This window comes from Malania oleifera, chromosome 8 (genome assembly GCF_029873635.1).
Source record: "Malania oleifera isolate guangnan ecotype guangnan chromosome 8, ASM2987363v1, whole genome shotgun sequence".
Taxonomy (NCBI): domain Eukaryota; kingdom Viridiplantae; phylum Streptophyta; class Magnoliopsida; order Santalales; family Ximeniaceae; genus Malania; species Malania oleifera.
In genome coordinates, this window is record NC_080424.1 from 27,059,134 (window position 1) to 27,078,377 (window position 19,244).

A 19,244-nucleotide genomic window follows, 5' to 3' on the forward strand; every position below is an offset into this window, starting at 1 on the left:
AAATTTTGAACTTGAATGGAGAAGGATTTCACTTAATTTTGCTAGGCTTTGATTAAAAAGAATAATCTGACACGTCTCTATACAAAAACATCTGAGAGAGATTAGAAACTCCTCCTCCCACTTAGTACAACCCACAATCCCCTTAAAATTATACATACTTATGGTACTTCTACCACCCCTCTTTTTTCTCATTAGGGAATCTCACCACTCTAAAAGCCCCCCCAACAACCCACCTAGGATAGCAAAACCCCACACATCATATAACTCATCCCAAAGAGAAGGACCTAAGGGCTGCTATAAAAAGGACCATAGACTGTGCCCCTCCCTTTAACTTCCAACAAAAAGGACACAGGAAAAAAAACCCACCAGCCTATTAGTTTTAATGAAAGTGTTGATGGTTATCTTAGTCATTAAGCATTGTTAGTGTGAGTGTTATGTTAACAAGTGAGAGCTAGCAAGGGCATCATGGTCATTGGTATGTGCTTTGACATATATTATAAATAGAGCTAGAGATTGATAATTGTGATAAGGTCTTCCATTTTACCCAATTAAACAACATGGTATTAGAGCAAGATCCGACCTAAACCCTAATTAAATGACCACTGCTAAATCAAACCCTAAACATCATAATACCATGCAACCTGCTGCTGTAGAAGGGTCATCAGCATCACCACAGTCCAGGAGCTGCTGGAAAAAGTTGCAGTTGCTGGAAAAATCCTGGATGCTGCTATCCTCTTTAACACCTCAAGAAATACCTCATATTTTGTGAAACTAACCACATAGCAAGCCACATAACCTGCCAATATGCCAGCCCTCAAAATTTCAGTCAAAGGAGCCTCCACGCACTGCCACGCGCTGGCTGAAAGACGGCAGTGCCGACCACACACGCCGGCACCTGAGACACTTTTGAGCAGCCATATTGCTCTGATTTCCTCCCAAATGTCTTGAATCCTTCCTCACACCATAATACCAAGGTGTTTGTCATCCTTTTTGTCCGAAGATATCACATTTTTTAGTTGCTCATGTGTGGCATTCCAGGGATGATTGCTTGCTAATGCCTGAACCTGTTGGTCAATGTTTATAGGGTTCATTGAGGCCCAAAACAGTTGTATTGCTGTGTTCTTGATTTTTTTTAATCTTTCTTGTTCATTGTATGCTTGTGGTTTGCTCCGGTTGTCGAAAGTTGTGCTTTGGGACGGTGTCCATGAATTCCAAGAGAATGTTGTTTGCTCTGCAGTTCTAATTTTCTACTGTATATAGACTGTTTGGTACTGTTAGAGCTGTGTGTTGGTATCTTGGGGCTGTGTCTAAGTCTCTTGGAGTAGTGGCAGCACTTATACATTGATTTTGTAGGGTTGTGGCAGTGGTATGTCCAACTGTTGGTGACTCATCCGTGGTTGAATCAGTGGTTGACTCATTTTTGTTTGGTTCAGTTGGTCAGGAAATTCACTTGTGGCTGTTTCAGTTGGTCCAGAAGTTCACTTTGGAATCTCAAGAGCATTTTGTTTGCTGTGTATTTCTGATTTGCTGCTGTTTCGAGGTTGCGGTGTTGGGATGGCATACTCAAATCCCAAGAGTGTGTTTCCATTGCCAGACATTTGTTCAGGTGAACAGTGTACTGTAACTATCTCAGAGGAAGAGTATTCAAGGTTCCTACAGTATCAAACATCCCAACAAGCATCTCATCAGATTGCATATTTTGCTCAGAAGGGAAATCCTAAAGTTTGTATGTCATCTGGTATCCCTCCCAATAGCCCTTGCATTATCGATTTTGCTACTACTGACCATATGACAGGTGTAACCAACTTCTTTTCTAACCTTCAGTATCCTAAAAATCTACCTCAAGTTACGCTTGTTGATGGGTCCACAAGTACAGTTAAGGAGATAGGAACAGTAAATCCTACTCCCCCAATCTCTTTTTCTTCTATTTTATACATTCCTAAGTCCCCTTTCAATCTCTTGTCAACTAGTAAGCTTACAAAGGCACTAAATTGTTCTATAACCTTCTTTCCTAATTCTATGATTATTTAGGATCTAAAGATGAGGAAGACAATTGGCACAGCATGTGAGGCTCATGGACTCCTGCTACTTTGAGATGTTCTCTTCTCCCATTGCTCGCACAGCTGCTGCTACACCACTTCAAATCCATTGTCGCCTTGATCATCTGTAATTGGACAAATTAAAACAACTACTTCCTACCTTGAGTTTTTTGTCTAGTCTAGAGTGTGAGTCTTGTCAATTGGCAAAACATTGTCGTGTTCCCTTTGCTCCCCGAGTCAACAAAAGAGCAGATAATCCTTTCATGCTCGTTCATTCTAATGTTTCGCGTCCTAGTCATGTTATTCGAATTTGGGATTTCAATACTTCATTACACTTGTTAATGTCTACTCCAGGATGACTTGGTTGTATTTAATGAAAGATCGTTCTGAGTTGTTTAATATCTTTTGTGCTTTCTGTTCTCAAATAAAGACTCAGTTTGATATGGCAATTAAGATGCTTCTTAGTGATAATGCTAAGGAGTACTTTAGTACCCAATTAGAACCTATATGATTAATTCTGGTATAATCCATCGGTTATCTTGTGCCCACATTCCAAAAAAAAACAAAGTTTGTCCCCAAAGTTTTTTGGAGTGATGTCATGCCCATTGCTTGCTCCCTCATTAATAAAATGTCATCCTCCGTCCTTAGTGGTAAAATCCTATAGTCAATTATCCTCCCCAAGACTCTTTTGTTCTCCCTTCCTCCTCATATATTTGGTTGTCTTTTGTCCATTAGTTAACTCCAAGAATGGAAAAGTTGGATCCTCACGCAATCAAATGAATTTTTTGGGGATATTCCTACACTCAAAAGGAATGTTGATGTTATAGCCCTACATTACATCGATTCTTTTTCTCTATTGATGTCACCTTTTTTGAGTCTACACCATACTACTATGATTCCTTGAGTTCTGTTGATCTTGATGAGTCTCTTTCTCTGCCTAGTCTTCCCGATCCTTAATTATTTCCTTCGTCTAGTCTTCATGCATCTTCGTCCAGTTTGAGTCCTTCTTGTCACTTGGATCATCCCAATCTGCAAGTGTACACACAATGACTCAAGGGAGGAGAGCCTCCTCCAGCTTTCACTTCTACGCCTCCAGTTCTCTCATCAGATGTCCTTTTCCCCAAGCGGTTGATCCTCCTATTTTTGTTTGAAAAGGTAAACACACTTGTACCCATAGGCCATAATCCACTCTCTTAATTTTGTTTCTTATGATTTCTTGTCACCCTTAAACTATTGTTTTGTTAGTACCCAGTCTTCTATTGCTCTTCCCAAGTCTTTTCCTGAAGCCTTACCCCATTCTGTGTAGAGGAATGCAATGATAGAAAAGATGCATGCTTTATAAGAAAATGACACTTAGGACTTGGTACATCTTCCTCCTAATAAGTCTGTGGTTGGTTGTCGTTGGGTGTACACTATGAAGGTTAATCCATATGATTCCTTGACTTGATTAAAGGCTCGCCTTGTTGCTAAGGGATAAACTCAGGTGTATGGCCTGGACTGTTCAGACACAATTCTCCCTTATAGCCAAACTTGCCTTAGTACGTTTGTTCATCTCCTTAAGCACCACCTATCACTGGCCTCTATACCAATTAGATGTGAAGAATGCTTTCCTACATGGTGATCTCCAAGAGGAGGTATATATGAAGCAACCACTTGGGTCTGTTGCTCAGGGGGAGTTAGTATTAGTTTGTTGGCTCAAGAAGTCACCATATGGTTTAAAACAATCTTTGAGGGCATGGTTTGGTCACTTCAATGTTGTAGTACTTGAGTTAGGCCTTCAACGGTGTACAATAGATCATTCTATATTTAATCATCATACTCCATCCAGAAGAATTCTGCTTATTGTGTATGTGGATGTTACTATGATTAGTGGTGATGATGATCAAGGATTTTAGAGCCTAAAGAATTCACCCCATACTAAGTTTTAGATAAAGGATATGGGAGTATTGAAGTACTTTTAGTGTATAGAAGTATAAAAATTTCGTATCGAAACCGTCTTGTCACAGAGGAAGTATGTTCTTGATCTTTCAAATGAGACTGGACTGTTGGGATCCAAACTCATTGATACACCTATGGATCCTAATAGTAAGCTAGTGTCAGGCATGGATGATTTGTCGCCCAACCCAAGATGATATTTGAGACTTTTCGAAAAGCTGAATTATCTCACGGTCACATGGTCGAATATATATTTTGCAATATGTGTTGTGAGTCAATTTCTTGATTCTTCAAGAACTAGTCACTAGGATGTAGTAATTCGCATCTTGAGATATCTCAAAGGTGCATCTAGGTGAGGTCTCCTATATTAGGATTGAGGTCACACTCGTATTCAAGGATATATTGATGCATATTGAGCTCGGTCACCTTCTGATAGAAGATCCACAACTGGGTACTGTATCATTCTTGGTGGAAATTTGGTTTCTTGGAGGAGTAAGAAACAAACTGTGATGGCCAAGTCAAATGTTGAGTCAGAGTATAGGGTCATAGCTAATACTACATGTGAACTTGTTTGGCTGAAGAACATGTTAGAAAAACTAGGGTTTCCACATTCTCAGTCTATGGAGTTGATGTGTGATAATCAAGCTGCCATTCATATTGCCTCCAACCTGTTCTTTCATAAGTGGACAAAAACACATTGAAATTGATTGCCACTTTGGTCAAGAGAAACTCGTGTAGAAGCTCATTACCACTACTAATGTGAAGTCTGATTTGTAGCTTGCTGATTTATTTACTAAAGCTTTGCAGGGTGCTTGTGTTAAATTCATTTGTAACAAGTTAGGAGCATATGGTATATATGCTCCAACTTGAGGGGGTGTGTTGATGGTTATCTTAGTCATTTAGCATTGTCAGTGTGTGTGTGTGTGTGTTATGTCAACAAGTGAAGTGAAAGTTAGTAAGGGCATTATGGTCACTAGCATGTACTTTGACATATATTATAAAGACCAATAATTGTGATAAGGTCTTCCATTTTACCCAATTATTCAACAGAATGAACAAGTATCCTGCATAATAAGAATCCCCCCTTGCCACCCCCCGAGAGGGAAGAGCCTCCCAATCCTTAGGCCTACTCTCCCATAAACTATAGACGACCATTTGGCCCCCATCTACCCTTTCAAGTTTGGTTCTAAAGTATCAAAGATCAAAAGCACTCCTATTCAAAAATTCTCTAATAAGACACCTCTTCCTCAAATTCCTCAACTCCACAGCAGTCCAACCAATGATCCTCATAATTTAACTAGTTGGAACCATTGCCTCATCCCCTTCCCCCTCCATAATTTACATAGGCATCTAATTTATTCAATTCTTTTTGCACCTTCTTTTTCTCTCTCACAAGTCTTAGGAGTAACAACTACCTCTAACTCTTTCCCTAAAGGACTCACTAGCTTAATTCCCAACCCTTCAAGGAGTTTTTGGGGGTCTCAGTTGTCTCTCTCACCTACTAATGAATCAATAGAAATAACCTCTCCCTCGTTAGATTTTTCCTTTTGGCACAAAGAACTATCAGTATTGTTGGACAATAAGGAGTAGAAAGAATACCTTTATGAGTGAAGTTTCTTTAATCATCCAAGAGAAGCTCATTGATAGCATTACCCCCCTCTTTGTATAGAGTAGACTCATTAGGGTGAATTTAGATGTATAAGCAAACTAAGATATAGAGAAAACTTTTTTCTTGATTTCAAAATAAATATATTAAGAGAGAGAGAGAGAGAGAAAATTACAATCTAGGTGAAGTCGAGAGATCCTTATAGAAGGGAAAGCAAGAAAATAAAAAAAATTTAAAGAAAATAAAAAGAAAGAAAAATAGAACTAACACATCTCAACTATGAAAACCCATTTTTAAACCCTTTCCTTCATAATTGATAGAGCTATGAAGCCTTGCTACTTCCCACTGACCTTTATTCACTTTTCTTTTAGCTCCATCAAATTGACCTTCATTCCCTCTAGGATCAACCAACAACAATCCCATTCCATCCAAAACATTTTGGGCTGCAACTTGCTGAACACTAAACTTCTCCATAGGAGTAGAAGAATCAAAAAATAGATACATACTCTGAACCTTCAAGCAGAGAAGGGGGCACATAAGAAATATCCCTCGTGCATCAGAAAAGTAGGATGCATGATCAAACTTTTTACGAATCTCAACCAACAATAGACCAGAATCACATGCAAAGTCACTATCCCTCTGTGAGATGTCCCACACTTTTCCTCCTTCCATTTACCTCTTTCATCCATGTCAGAGTTATAGCAGTTTTGAGACTCCTTAACATAAAAATTCCCAGCATCATCCATTTTAAAAAATTTTCTGCCCCAAATGTTTGAATTCGAGCAAATTCAACCTTTCCTAGCAGATTTTTTAAAACTTTCCCCTCCTTTTCTGATTGGTGCTTCATATTTATTTCCATTCTGTAAATTCCCAGAAATAGGAACCTCTTGACATGAACCATGGTCAAGACTCGCATATTTTTTCCTCCATCTGACTGAACTTTCTGCTCCATCTAAAAGATCCCCCCTTTTGTATCTTTGACTAAAACTTCCCTCCTCAGACCATTACCCCCGTCCAAAGGATCCTGCTCACACTTATCTCTCAAGCCCTGGTTCTTGCTATGAGAACCTTCTTGGGCCTCACTACTGCCTGAAACCCAACTAAAAGAAACCCTCTGGCTCTTATTAGAAGGTAGTCCGACCCTTGGGTTATAATACCTCGCTCTTGGGCTTTGACAGCTGCGATTAGAGTATGGACCTGATCCTTCGAGTGGCCCATCTCATAGGCTGAAGAGCCCTCCATTTTATCCAAAAAACTATTCAATTCTGACCTTTCCACACAATGAGCCTTTTCAAAATCCTGGCCCAGCTTAGGCAACAAAAGGACGACTCCTATAACAAATAACTAGCCCAAGTCAAATACAATCAACAAGCTACCCTGCCCAATCTTCATCTCCTCATCCTCCCCAAGAGAAACCCTAGCCGCTTCAACCACCTTTGCAACTCCAGCCGAAGCCCTAACCGCTTTGACTGTAGGAGTCATTGTCTCAAAACACAAACTGGTAGCTTCCGGTGCTGAATTGTACAATTTGCAGTATGACAACATAAACCCAACCGACAAAGTAGAATGCTAAACTCATGTCTGCCTGGAGGATCAAAGAGCCACATATCGAGACCAAACCTTCAAACTCATATCTGTCATTAGGCCCTCGAAACGAGAAAATAATTAATGTGAAAACAGGATGCATAAATGAAATTCATAGCCACCAACAAGCGGCCTTTCTAAGACATTAAACTCAACTGACATCCAATAATCTCACACAATGTCAATATATAAACTAAAATAACAGCTCAGAACACCCATAATGATCCACCAGGCCTCCCCCATGATCTAAGCATCCTGATTCATTTGTTTAAATTGTGAAGCCACAATATGAAAATTTGTTTTCAATAAAGACCGACAGTCTCCCTGCTGTCCACTGCTGTAACCCCCAAAGTTAGAGCTTAGATGTCAGGCTTCATGATAAAGAACCCGAACCACCTTTTGACTTCCCACCAAGGACATCTCCTCTGCCTCTTGTAAACCTCAAACCTCATACATGACAAACAGAACCACAATTTTTGCAGGATAATTTTATTTTCATAATCATGAAAAGTTGAAACTGCCAAGAAATTTGAAGCACTACTAGATATATCTATAAGATTTTTTTAAAATTCAGAAAAGCATAAAGGCAGGCAGACTTTGTGAGCATACTTTTAAAAAAAGGCATATAGAACTCCACCAAGCATTAAAAGGCTACTCTTATTCTGTGTTCTAATTTATCTACATCCATATCTATTGTTAAGACAACTTGGCATTTAAGTAATACTAATAATAATAAAACAGGTGGAGATAAATTGAACTGCAAGGAAACAATGCTGCATATATTTCAAATGAACTGGCACTCATTTTTAAATGGTTTACTTCACAAGGAGATGTAAAAAGGACTATTTGGCATGGAAGCTTTCAGTAGTGTACTAAAGTTGGAAAGGGAATAACTGCTCACCCACAGGTTGAACATTTCTTGTGATGCTTACAGAATATAGACAAGCAAACAGAGCATATGTAGCCCATGTCAATTGTATTTTTATGGCAGAAACACCTGCGAGTACCACAATTTTGATAAGAGAACTGCTAAAAAGAACCCCAGAAAAAAGCAAATAAGTGACAGGATATTAGTACAATAAATAACAATGAAAATGGCTTCCAGAACATAATTTATCCAAGTTGATAGGCACAAAAGAAAAAATATACACATGAAATGAACATGGGAGGAGGATAATGATATGCAGCTAAGCAAATGATACAGGATGGCACGAGTAAAAATATGATTTCATGCTTTTAGTAAATAGCTAACATAATGGTGCATGGAACTGACAAACCAATCCTATTTATTGCACGAGCCTACAGCAAACTGAAGAATTAAAACAGCTAACCAGGAAACAAGCAGTAGAGAGTATAGGACGCACATAAAAGCTCAGATGTCCACACCAACAAGAACTAGATTCTCATTGGAAAAGGTCTCCTCCACTGGAAAGCAGATGAGGCCAATCTAGTGCAACTGGCACTTCTGCAGGATAACTTAATAAAACCTTGACAGAATGGTTTTGGAATGACTAGCGCAATGAATCATTGTAGCAATTACACAGCTATCATGAGAAATTATGATAAATTCTTGTTTCTTCAGTTGGGGAATTTCAGTTGGGTGTTTTTTCACAAGATTCATAGCTTATAGCTGCTTCTGATCATATTCAACTCCCATTGAAGTGTGGAGAAGCTAGAATGTGACATATCTCACATACCAAAGTACAGATAATCAAGAAAATAAGGAAAGATGGAGAGCTAGAACATCAACATCTAAATCCACAAGAGAAGGAGAGGCAGATCTGCTTTGGCAGGCTGAAAGTATTGGTAATTCATCTAAAAAAAAGAAGAAAGAAATCAACAACGTGACTTCAAAAACCCTTTTAAAAGGCTGGCTGACCTAACAATGAAACCATCAAAGTCCAGAAGAAATTAAAATATTAGAACACCATTAAACAGTCACATGACTTGCATAATACTTAAAATAAATCTCTACTAACCCAAACAACCCTACAAAGAACTTAAATGACAAAGACAAACAAAAGAAAAACAATAAACAGGAAATTAAATCCAGATTAAAGACATAAAGATGGCTTAAAAACACATTAACAATCACATAATCAGATCAGGTGTACATCAGTCCAACCAGATGAAAAAAAGATTGCCCTTGGGTTTAGATTGAGCTTGCCATGATGAATTGAAGGGCCATACAATTCTCTGCATCCTTTTTTGTAGTTGTGGCTTTGAATAGCTTGACACACTACATTAACCTTGATTTACTAATGATAAGTCTTACACTTCAAACGCACATGCTTGATCTGATTTTCAGTTGAAAATGCAATGAAGTTGCTGAATACCAACTAGTATTGAAGTTCTATAATATCATTGAACATTGTTCAGCTGAGAAACTCAATTTAATCCTTAAAATTTTAGAAATTTGACTAATCAATTCATTCTGCAGAAAATCTTCCCAAATTTTATTGAGTTCCCCTTCTTCAATGTTACATGAACGAAAATTTTCATGTTTAAAATTTCAGTGAACAGCAATAAAAGAACTTATCTTGACCTGAGTAAAATTTCTGCGCAGACATTCGCAAAAACACTTGAACTAGTATATCTCTGCTAGTTACTTGATCATATTGCAAAAACTTTGCATCCCCTGTTTCCCAGTCAGGAGGGGATACCCCATATATTTGATGGAAAATACCAATATTCAAAAACATCATTGCTCTAAACATCATAAGTTTTGAGAATAATATCAAATTTATGGAACTATCTTGTTCATCTTTAGGTTGAGACTCAACCTCCTGGAACTATAACCATCTTGAGAAGGGGTCTTTCTTTTCAGAACTGATTATATCACCACTGTGGATCAAAATCAACCATTGCATTCCAGTTCAGTTGAGCAACTGGTCCATGAGAGGGATTTCTTCTCCTTGAAGGTATCTTGTTTCTGCTCTCTGACACCAGCTGATGGCACTTCCCTCACAAAAGTAAACAGAATTTAAAAAAAAAAATACAAAGGAATTTGGAGGGCCAGGCCACCCCATCCTAATCCCTAAGACAAAAGGAGAGACATCTGCTTAACAGACCAAATGCATTGTTAATTCATCCAAAAAATAAAAAGACTTCTTGAATACAAATTGTAACAACCATTTAAAAGGTTTCAGGGTTTCCCTAGCAAAGAAAACATCTAAAGGGCTTCATTTAGAGTCTTAGACTTAATCTAAAGACAGCACACCTGCCCAACAGAAATTAAAACATAAAGATGACCAAAATGCCTACAAACAGTGACATGATTTGCTAAAAGTCAAATGACATTTAAAATAAATGTCCAGATACCAAAATATCCCTACAAATAACTTAATGACTGACAAATAATAGGAGCAATAGAAGATATATGCAATTCATGCATATGTCCTAGTGGAAACAGGTAGCGATGCTGTTCGAAGCCAAACTCGCTCACCGACTACCCTTGCTGCTTCCCTTCAACATGTCCCTTCACCGTCAACAATGGAGGTTCTCTACTCGTGTTTCGTCCTGAACTGGAGAACCCATTCGACCTTGACTCCCCTTTTGCTCGACCTCAACTCCTCTCTCGATCAACCTCAACTCCCCTCTCGCTCGAGCAGTCCTCACCTTACCCTCTTGCTGCAAGCCCTAGTCCTCTCCTTATCCTCTTCGGTGTTGTTCATCATGCTCGACCACGACTCCCCTCATGCTTGAGTAGTCATCTCCCTTCCTCAAGACCTAGTTCGAGCAGTCCTCTTCATCTCGTTCTAAGCCTTCCTCTTCCACCTTTCTCTATGGTTTTTTGGTGCTCGCTTGCTTCCCACTGGTTGACTCTATGACTGGTTCTCTATTTGCTGCCTGTCCTAAAGTGATGCTGAGGGATGGGAAGTGCACTATGGTGGTCGAAAGGAAATCTTTCAACTTGTTCTTAGAAGGGGGGGAAGTTCTGATTTACTTTGAATGACGAAATATCGCAGGGGAAGAGGATCTCCATCTTCCTAGAGATGGCAAAATTCAGATGGTTTCTTGAATCTAGGGAAGAATTCTGGACTCTGAAAAAATCCATACCCCAGGCAAATTCTTGGTTTCATCGAACAAGGAACAAGGATGTAACCCTCACTTTGAAGATGAACTCAAACAAGTTTGGGAACTACCTTGCCCTTATGGAGACCAACAGCGGTGGTTAGAGAACCCTTGCGTTTCCAGAAGGGTTTGAATACAAGGGATGGGTGAAGATCTCCTCCGCAGCAGTCGAGCCGGGCCGTCGTGTTTCTTCTCCCACAAAGAAAGGCTCAACATCTTCAGGCATTCAGTAGGTGGGGAAGAAGCCAACAACCTACCCAAGGGATTTGAACTCAATTATCAACAAATTAGCTCCCTTGCGCCCATGCCCTCATTATGACAAGCCTTTGAGTCTATTGCTGGTTGGTGGCTTGACAACCAACCCATAGGTGGTGGCGAAGACAAGTAAGTGCATACAATCCTTTGTGTGTGTGGTGGGGGAGAAGAGTAGTGTTACAAGCGACTCTTTTGGATTCCCTTAAGCTTGATAAAGGCAGTCCCAAAGCCTTCGTCTCGTTTGAGGATGCCTCAACTTGGGCCTTGGAGCCGTACAGGGATCAATTTCAGCCCAACAATCCCACTTGACCACTCGAAGTCCAATCCCAAGTCTTTTTTTTCTCCCTTTAAGATACATGATAGTCCTTTTGAAGCTGCCAAAAAGTTAATCCACTTTGGGAATGCTTTCCCCCTACAGGACCTCCCCTCACAGGCAGCTGCAACTTAGGAGAAGACGGTTTTGGAGCAGGAATGCCCCTAACTCTCCAAATGACACTGGAAGACTAGACCTTGTCCCAACCCCCAGTACTAGCTATGACACTTTGTGTGTCAATCCCAACTTCGAGGATTTGGTTGATAGGCCCAATCTTGAAATTTTGAATGACTTGGACTCAGACAGCGGTCAATTCAAGAATTAGGTATCTATTTGGGTTTTTCAGAAGCTGAAATCGGTAAGCAAAACCATAGGCGTGTCCTTCAAAGGGTTTGAGGATAGAGCCTTACAGTTGTTTGAGGATATTGAAAGAAAAAGAAGAGCGGAAATGGGAAGCAATCACAAAAAACCTGTAGGCAGTATAGAAAAAGTTGGATACTAATAAAGAATTAAAGTGCTTGGAATGTACAATGAACCATGGAAAAACAGGAGGATGCTCAAAAATGGAAGAGGCATGCAGTAGATGGAGCCTTTGTGTTGAATCATTTTAAGAAATATCATTTCCTGGAATGTGAAGGATCTCAATGACAAATCCTTTATTAAGGATTGGAGAGGCGATATGGTGTGCTTGCAAGAAACTAAGGCGGAGACAATGGAGCAGCTCTTGATCAATGATCTCTGGGGCCCAAGATGCCTATGATTGGACATCCTTTGGAGCAGTTGGTAGCTCAGGGGGCATACTATTCTTGTGGAAGCCCATTGCTGCAGAATTGTTGGATCACTCTATAAACTCCTCAATTTCTTATTTGTTCAAAAGCACAAATGATAACTCTCAGTTTCTTGTCATTGGTTAGTACCAACACGCTTTTGTGATTGGAAGACAGATTATGGATGCTGCCCTTATTGCTAATGAAGTGGTAGAATGTCTATCTTAAGGAGGAAAAAAGGGGAATAGTGTGCAAACTGGATATAGAGAAAGCATTCGATCATGTCAACTAGAACTTCTTTCTTTATCTCCTTAGGAAAATGGGCTTTAGGGAGCCAGTGTAGTTGGATTGCTCAATGCATCAAAACTTCAAGCTTCTCAATGCTCATAAATGGCTGTCCTTTTGATTTCTTTTGCTCCTCAAGAGGCTTGAGACAGGGAGATCCCTAGTCCCCCTTTCTATTTATTTTGGTCATGGAGGTGCTTAGCCTCATGCTGATGAAAGCTATTGAAGGAAGGATCATTAGAGATCTCAAGGTGGGTAGAAATGGAGGGCTTATAGAAGTTTCTCATCTTCATATCCTCAACCATGCATTTTTTTAGTGTTTGAGGCCATCTCAAGCCTAAAAGTGAACCTCGGTAGAAGTGAGTTTATTCCAATTAAGGAAAACATGAGGGGGAATTTCCTTGTTGGTCTTTTGGTTGCAAGATGGAAACCTTTCCCATTAATTACCTCAGCCTCCCCCTCGGAGCCAAATTCAAAGATAAAGGAATGTGGGTCCCCATTCTTAAAAATTTTGAGAGGAGATTGGCAGGATGGAAAAGAAATTTCTCATCAAAAGGAGGCAAATTCACTCTTACCAGGAGCACTTTGGCGAATCTTCCAATTTACTTCATGACTCTCCTTCCCTTAGTGGCCTCAATCGCTAGGAGATTGGAAGGAATTCAAAGAAGATTTCTTTGGGGAAGGTTAGGGGAGAAGTTTAAATATCACCTTGTCAGATGAGGAGTGGTCAAAGAACCCATTTGTTGGAGAGGTTTGAGTTTGAAATCCCTCCTTACATTCAATAAAGCTCTCCCCGAGAAAGCAAGAAACAAGAAAACCTTCAAAGATTCATCCACATCGCTTTAGACCTGCAAAGACTAATGGATTGCCGCTGTCTCCAGCTGGATAAGTGGGAAAATTGTTAATGATCATTTTGTAATCCTTGATGTTTGCGACACTCTTTAGAGTGGTTGATGTTTTGTGCCATGGGTTGGCATCCCTTTGATGCCTTGCTAATATATTTTCCTTTTGCTAATCCAAAAAAAAAGGGAGCAATAAATAGGGCAAACTACACTACTCTCCTCAAATTTTTTTGAAAAAAGGTAGACCTCTTCTGACGTTCATAAATGAAATTTAAATACAATGACACTTATACCACTTGTTGTGTTTTGTGGTTCATATTGTTGAGTAGATGACATACACAAAGGAGGAAGACATAGTAGAATCAGTACTGGGGGAAACCGTCGACAGTTTGGCTGAATTTCAGAAGGTTTGCACTCGGCTTTTATCCGTTGAAGGAACTGTCAATGGTTGACTGAACATGCAGAGATGATTTGGTCTCGGTATCTTTCCATCGACGGTTTGACCATAAACGTCAACAAATTCGCTCGGGAGACCAGCGTTGATTTCAAATGTTGAATGTGAACGTTAGTATGGTTGGGTGTTTGGAGGGAAGCCTCCGTAGTGTTTATATATACATCATTATGGGTGTATTCTCATAGTAAGAAGATCATTGTATTGTGTCCTTTGACACCAAGATAGTGAAACTTTGCCGTTTGCTCCTGTGGATGTAGGCATTGCCAAACCACGTAATTACTTGTGTTGATTTTATTTGCTTCATATATACTGCATGGGTGTGTTCCATATTCGGTTCTACATTAATTGTTGCATGGATATTCCGCTGTGCAATCCGATCCTATACACAACAAATTGGTATCAAAGCAAGTGTTGTTGTGGCATCGAGTACTTCATCTGCGAAATTTGACGTTGTCAAATTTGATGGAATCGGTAATTTCGGTTTGTGGCAAAGAAGGGTAAAAGATTTGCTTGTGCAACAAAGGATGGTGAAGGCCTTGTGTGTTCAACCTAAAGGCATGGATGATGCAAATTGGAAGGAATTAGAGGCAAAGACAGTATATACTATCAGGTTATGTCTGGCAGATGACATGCTGTATCACCTCATGGAAAAGGATTCTCCTGCGGCTATATGGCAAAAGCTTGAAAGCCAGTACATGTCTAAATCTCTTACGAATAAACTTTTTCTTAAGCAAAAGCTTTATTGGCTTAAGATGGTGGATGGTTCGGATTTGAACCAACACATCAACGCATTTAATCAAATCATAAATGATTTAATGCGAGTTGATGTGAAATTCAAAAAGGAAGACAAAGCACTGATGCTACTGAATTCCCTACCAACGTCTCACACGTATGAGACCTTGGCTACAACTCTTACATGGAGCAAAGAGACCTTGAATGTGGAAGAGGTGACAAGTGCGTTGCTTGGATTTCATCAAAGAAAGAAAGTCAGCGATGAAATATCTTATGCAGAGGGACTTGTTGTGAAAAGTAACCATGAACATGGGAGAAGAAAATTTAGAAATGGATCAAGTCAAAAATCCTGATCTCAGTCCAAGAGGAAAAAGAAAATCCGGTATTTTAAGTGCAGCAAAAAGGGGCACATTAAACCGGAGTGTCCGGAATGGAAGAAAGGGAATGCTGAAAATCAGCAAATGTAGTTGAAGGGAATTCAGATTGCAGTGACGGTGATATACTTTCAGTTTCATCGGGGTCGGATCGCCTCACAGACTCATGGATTTTAGACTCGGCATGTTCTTACCATATGACTCCAAATAAGGAGTGGTTCAACACTTACAGGTTGGTAAAATCAGGTTCAGTTCTTATGGGCAATGATGTATCATATAAAATCATTGGCATAGGAGATGTAAGAATCAAAATGTTTGATGGTGTTGTAAGAACCTTGAGTAATGTAAGACACAAACCGGACTTACGGAAGAGTCTCATTTCACTTGGCACTTTAGATTGTAATAGATTCAATTACAAGTCTAAAAGTGGAATTATGAAGGTGTGCAAAGGCAATCTAATAGTGAAAAAAGGGCAAAAGTTAGATGGAAACATTTATGCACTACAAGGAACTACTGTTGTAGATGGAGTTGCAGTCGTAGATTCTGAATTTAATGAAACCTTTTTGTAGCATACGCAGCTTGTGCATATAGGTGAACATGGTATGAAAGAATTTCATAAGAGAAAACTCTTGAAGGGCATGAAAACATGTAAGCTGAACTTCTGCAAGTTCTGTGTTCTCAAGAAGCAAAACAGGTTACAATTCAAATCAGCTGTTCACAAGATGGAAGGTATTCTTGACTACGTACACTCTGATGTTTGGGGGGCCGGTAAGAGTAGCATCAAGGGGTGCACATGTTTATTTTGCGAGTTTTATTGACGATAACTCATGGAAAGTCTGGGTTTACCTTATGCGGCACAAGTCAGATACGTTTGTCAGGTTTAAGTCGTGGAAAGCTGAAGTGGAAAACCAGTCGGGGAGTAGAATTAAAACCTTCAAATCAAATAATGGGACCGAGTGCGCTGATTCTCGTTTCATGGAGTTTTGTGTGCAGCAAGGCATTAGGAGATAGCTCATCATTCTCCGGACACCTCAGCAAAATGGTGTGGCTGAAAGGATGAACCGGACTCTAGTTGAGAGAGCTCGGTGTCTCAGGCTAAATGTAGGGCTAGCAAAGCACTTCCAAGCTGAGGCAGTTAGTATGACTTGTTTCTTGGTAAACCGATCGCCAAGGGCATCACTATAGGGGAAAGTGGCAGAAGAGGTATGAAGGGAAATGCAGTAGACTCTTCCAGATTAAAGGTATTCCGGCGTCCAGCCTATTTCCACGTGTCTAGTGAGGAGAGATCTAAACTTAACGCAGAGTCTAGACGCTGCATCTTTTTGGGGTATCAAAAGGGTGTGAAAGGGTTCAAGCTGTGGGATCCAATAACAAACAAGGTGGTGATCAGTAGGGTTGTAGTTTTCGATGAGAAAGCTATGGTGAATTGTACTCAATCGATGATGAAAAGAAACAGGGGCCAAACAACTTATGTAGAGATAAGAATGTTGTGCAAGTGGAGTTAGAAACTCAGGGCAATGACAATGATCTTGGTCCCCCAATTGCAAGGAGTTCTAACTCGAGAAACCAGCAAATCGACAATGTTCCTATACTGAGATCCAGACACACTATCGGGCCACTGCCAAGGTATGACTTTGATGATCTAGTATCTTATGCCTTCATTACCAGTAGCAATGATCCAACTACATTTCAAGAGGCAGTGCACGGCCAAGAGAAAAGTAGGTGGATGGCTGCTATGATAGAGGAAATGGAGTCGTTGCATAAGAATCAGACTTGGGTTTTGGTGGAACTTCCAGATGGGAAGAGGGCAACAAGCTGCAAATGGATATATAGGAGGAAAGAAGCAATTTCAGAAAACGAAGGAGAGAAAGTCAAGGCACGATTAGTGGCAAAGGGGTACTCACAAAAGAAGGGAGTAGATTATAATGAAATCTTCTGACCTGTGGTCTGACACATTTCCATCAAGGTTGTGTTGGGATTAGTAGCTTATTATGATCCGTATTTGGAACAAATGGATGTAAAGACGTCATTTTTCGATGGTGACTTGGAGGAACAAATTTATATGGTACAGCCGGAGGGATTTAGTGAACCTAGGCAAGAGCACTTAGTTTGCAAGTTAAAGATATCTCTTTACGGGCTGAAACAGTCTCCAAGGCAATGGTACAAAAGATTTTATTCCTATATGATCCGGATAGGCTACAAGAGGTGAGAGTATGACTGTTGCGAGTATGTGAAAGACCTTAATGACAGTTCTATTATTTTCTTATTGTTGTATGTCCATGACATGTTAATAACTATGAAGGATTTAACTGAAGTAAATCATTTAAAGGATTTGTTGCATAAAGAGTTTGACATGAAGGATCTTGGTGCTGCCAAGAAGATACTGTGAGAAAGCCGTGAACCTACTGAAGTTAGTCAATTTAGTTATTTAGTTGAAAAGTCAGCAGACAACTCAGCTTACAGTCAGCAGAACATTCAACAATAAAATTATTCAGTCAGCAAGTTGCAGCCAGTGTGATTCTTATTCAAAGTTCCGTTCAGTTTTTCAAAGTGGAATACAGTTGTCATCCATTAATAGTACAAGAGTGAGTTATTTAGTCTAGGAACTTGTCATATTCTTTGCCTTGTTTCTAGGTTTATTTAATGAGTTGTTAAGTTCCCAGAATATTAAAATTTCCCATCAATTCCCCATGTACTCTGCCCTATAAATAGTGGCCTTATCCCAGTCATTTTAAGTAGTGGAAAAATAGAAAAGAATCTCAAAAATCCAGCAAAAAGTGCTGCAGCACTGTAGCTTTTTATATATGTACTTTCTTCATCAAGTCAGTAAATTAAAAAGGCATTTTTCAGTGTTTTTTATTCTCTGTTCTTTCTGTTTTTTCTATTCTTCTGTTCCAACAAAATTTGGTATCAAAGCTATGTCGTCCAGCACCTCTTCCTCTGCTGGAACTATGTTCAATTATTCTCAAAACCAAGTACCCATCTTTGAAGGAGAAAATTATGGGTACTGGGCTGATCAAATGAAAATTTTCTTCATTGCATGAGACTTATGGGAGATTATTGAAGAAGGGTATGATGATTCAACTTCAGCAAATGATGATTCATCCTCTATAAACACAAGCACAGCAACCTCATCTCAAAGATCGGCCCAGAACAAAGAAAAAATAAAAAATAATGCTCTTGCTTTGAGTTATCTTCATCAAGGGATCAGCGAGACCATCTATCCCCACATCTTTGGCATTCAAAAGGTTAAAGACGCATGGGAAACACTGTAGAAGGAATTTCAAGGAAACAATAAAGTAGTCTCTATCCGAACTACAATCTCTTTGGAAGAACTTTGATTGCTTGGAAATGAAAGATTCTGAAAGCATCAAAGATTTTTTCTCCAAGGTTGCTGAAATAGTCAACCAAATCAGAGCTTATGGTGATCGGTTAGAAGAAAAAACTTTACCACCAAAATTTGATCATGTAGTTGCAACAATTGAAGAATCAAAAGACCTCTCAATTATGACCATGTTTGACCTCTGTGGTTCTTTGGAATCACATGAGGAAAGAATTAAAAGATCTTCAGGTCAGCCCTTGGAGCAAGCTTTTCAATCAAAGCTCAACTTGAACCTGAAAAATCAATAGAGGAAGGGAAATTTTCAGCAATAAGACCAGTCTCAAAGAGGCCAAAATAATCAGTCCCGTGGTCGTGGAAGAGGCCGTGGCAGAGGCAGGAATTTTCAGCCTCAAAGGTCCAGCAATCAAGGACAGAATTGCATCATATGCAAGAAGTCAAATCACACCTCAGCTGAATGCTATTTAAGGTGTAAAAGGTGCCGCATTCCAAACCATTCAGACCGGGATTGTTGGCACAAGAAGAATGGAAGTTCATAAGCAAATTTCAACAAGGAAAATGATGAAGAGCAAGTGTTTCTCACTTGTCTCAATGCTGAAAGCAATGACGACAAGGTTTGATACCTTGACAGTGGCTGCAACAGT

At 39.6% G+C, this 19,244-nt stretch overlaps 1 protein-coding gene across 8 annotated transcripts in view; it reads right to left on the reverse strand.

The window, feature by feature from the left end:
- LOC131162383 (general transcription and DNA repair factor IIH subunit TFB4) overlaps nucleotides 1-19,244 on the reverse strand; it is a 74,127-nt gene that overhangs the window by 5,946 nt on the left and 48,937 nt on the right. For all 8 annotated transcript variants that reach the window (XM_058118810.1, XM_058118809.1, XM_058118808.1 and 5 more), the window contains exon 10: nucleotides 8,066-8,161. In XM_058118810.1, coding sequence (XP_057974793.1) covers nucleotides 8,066-8,161 — 96 coding nt within the window. The remainder of the gene's footprint in view (nucleotides 1-8,065; nucleotides 8,162-19,244) is intronic.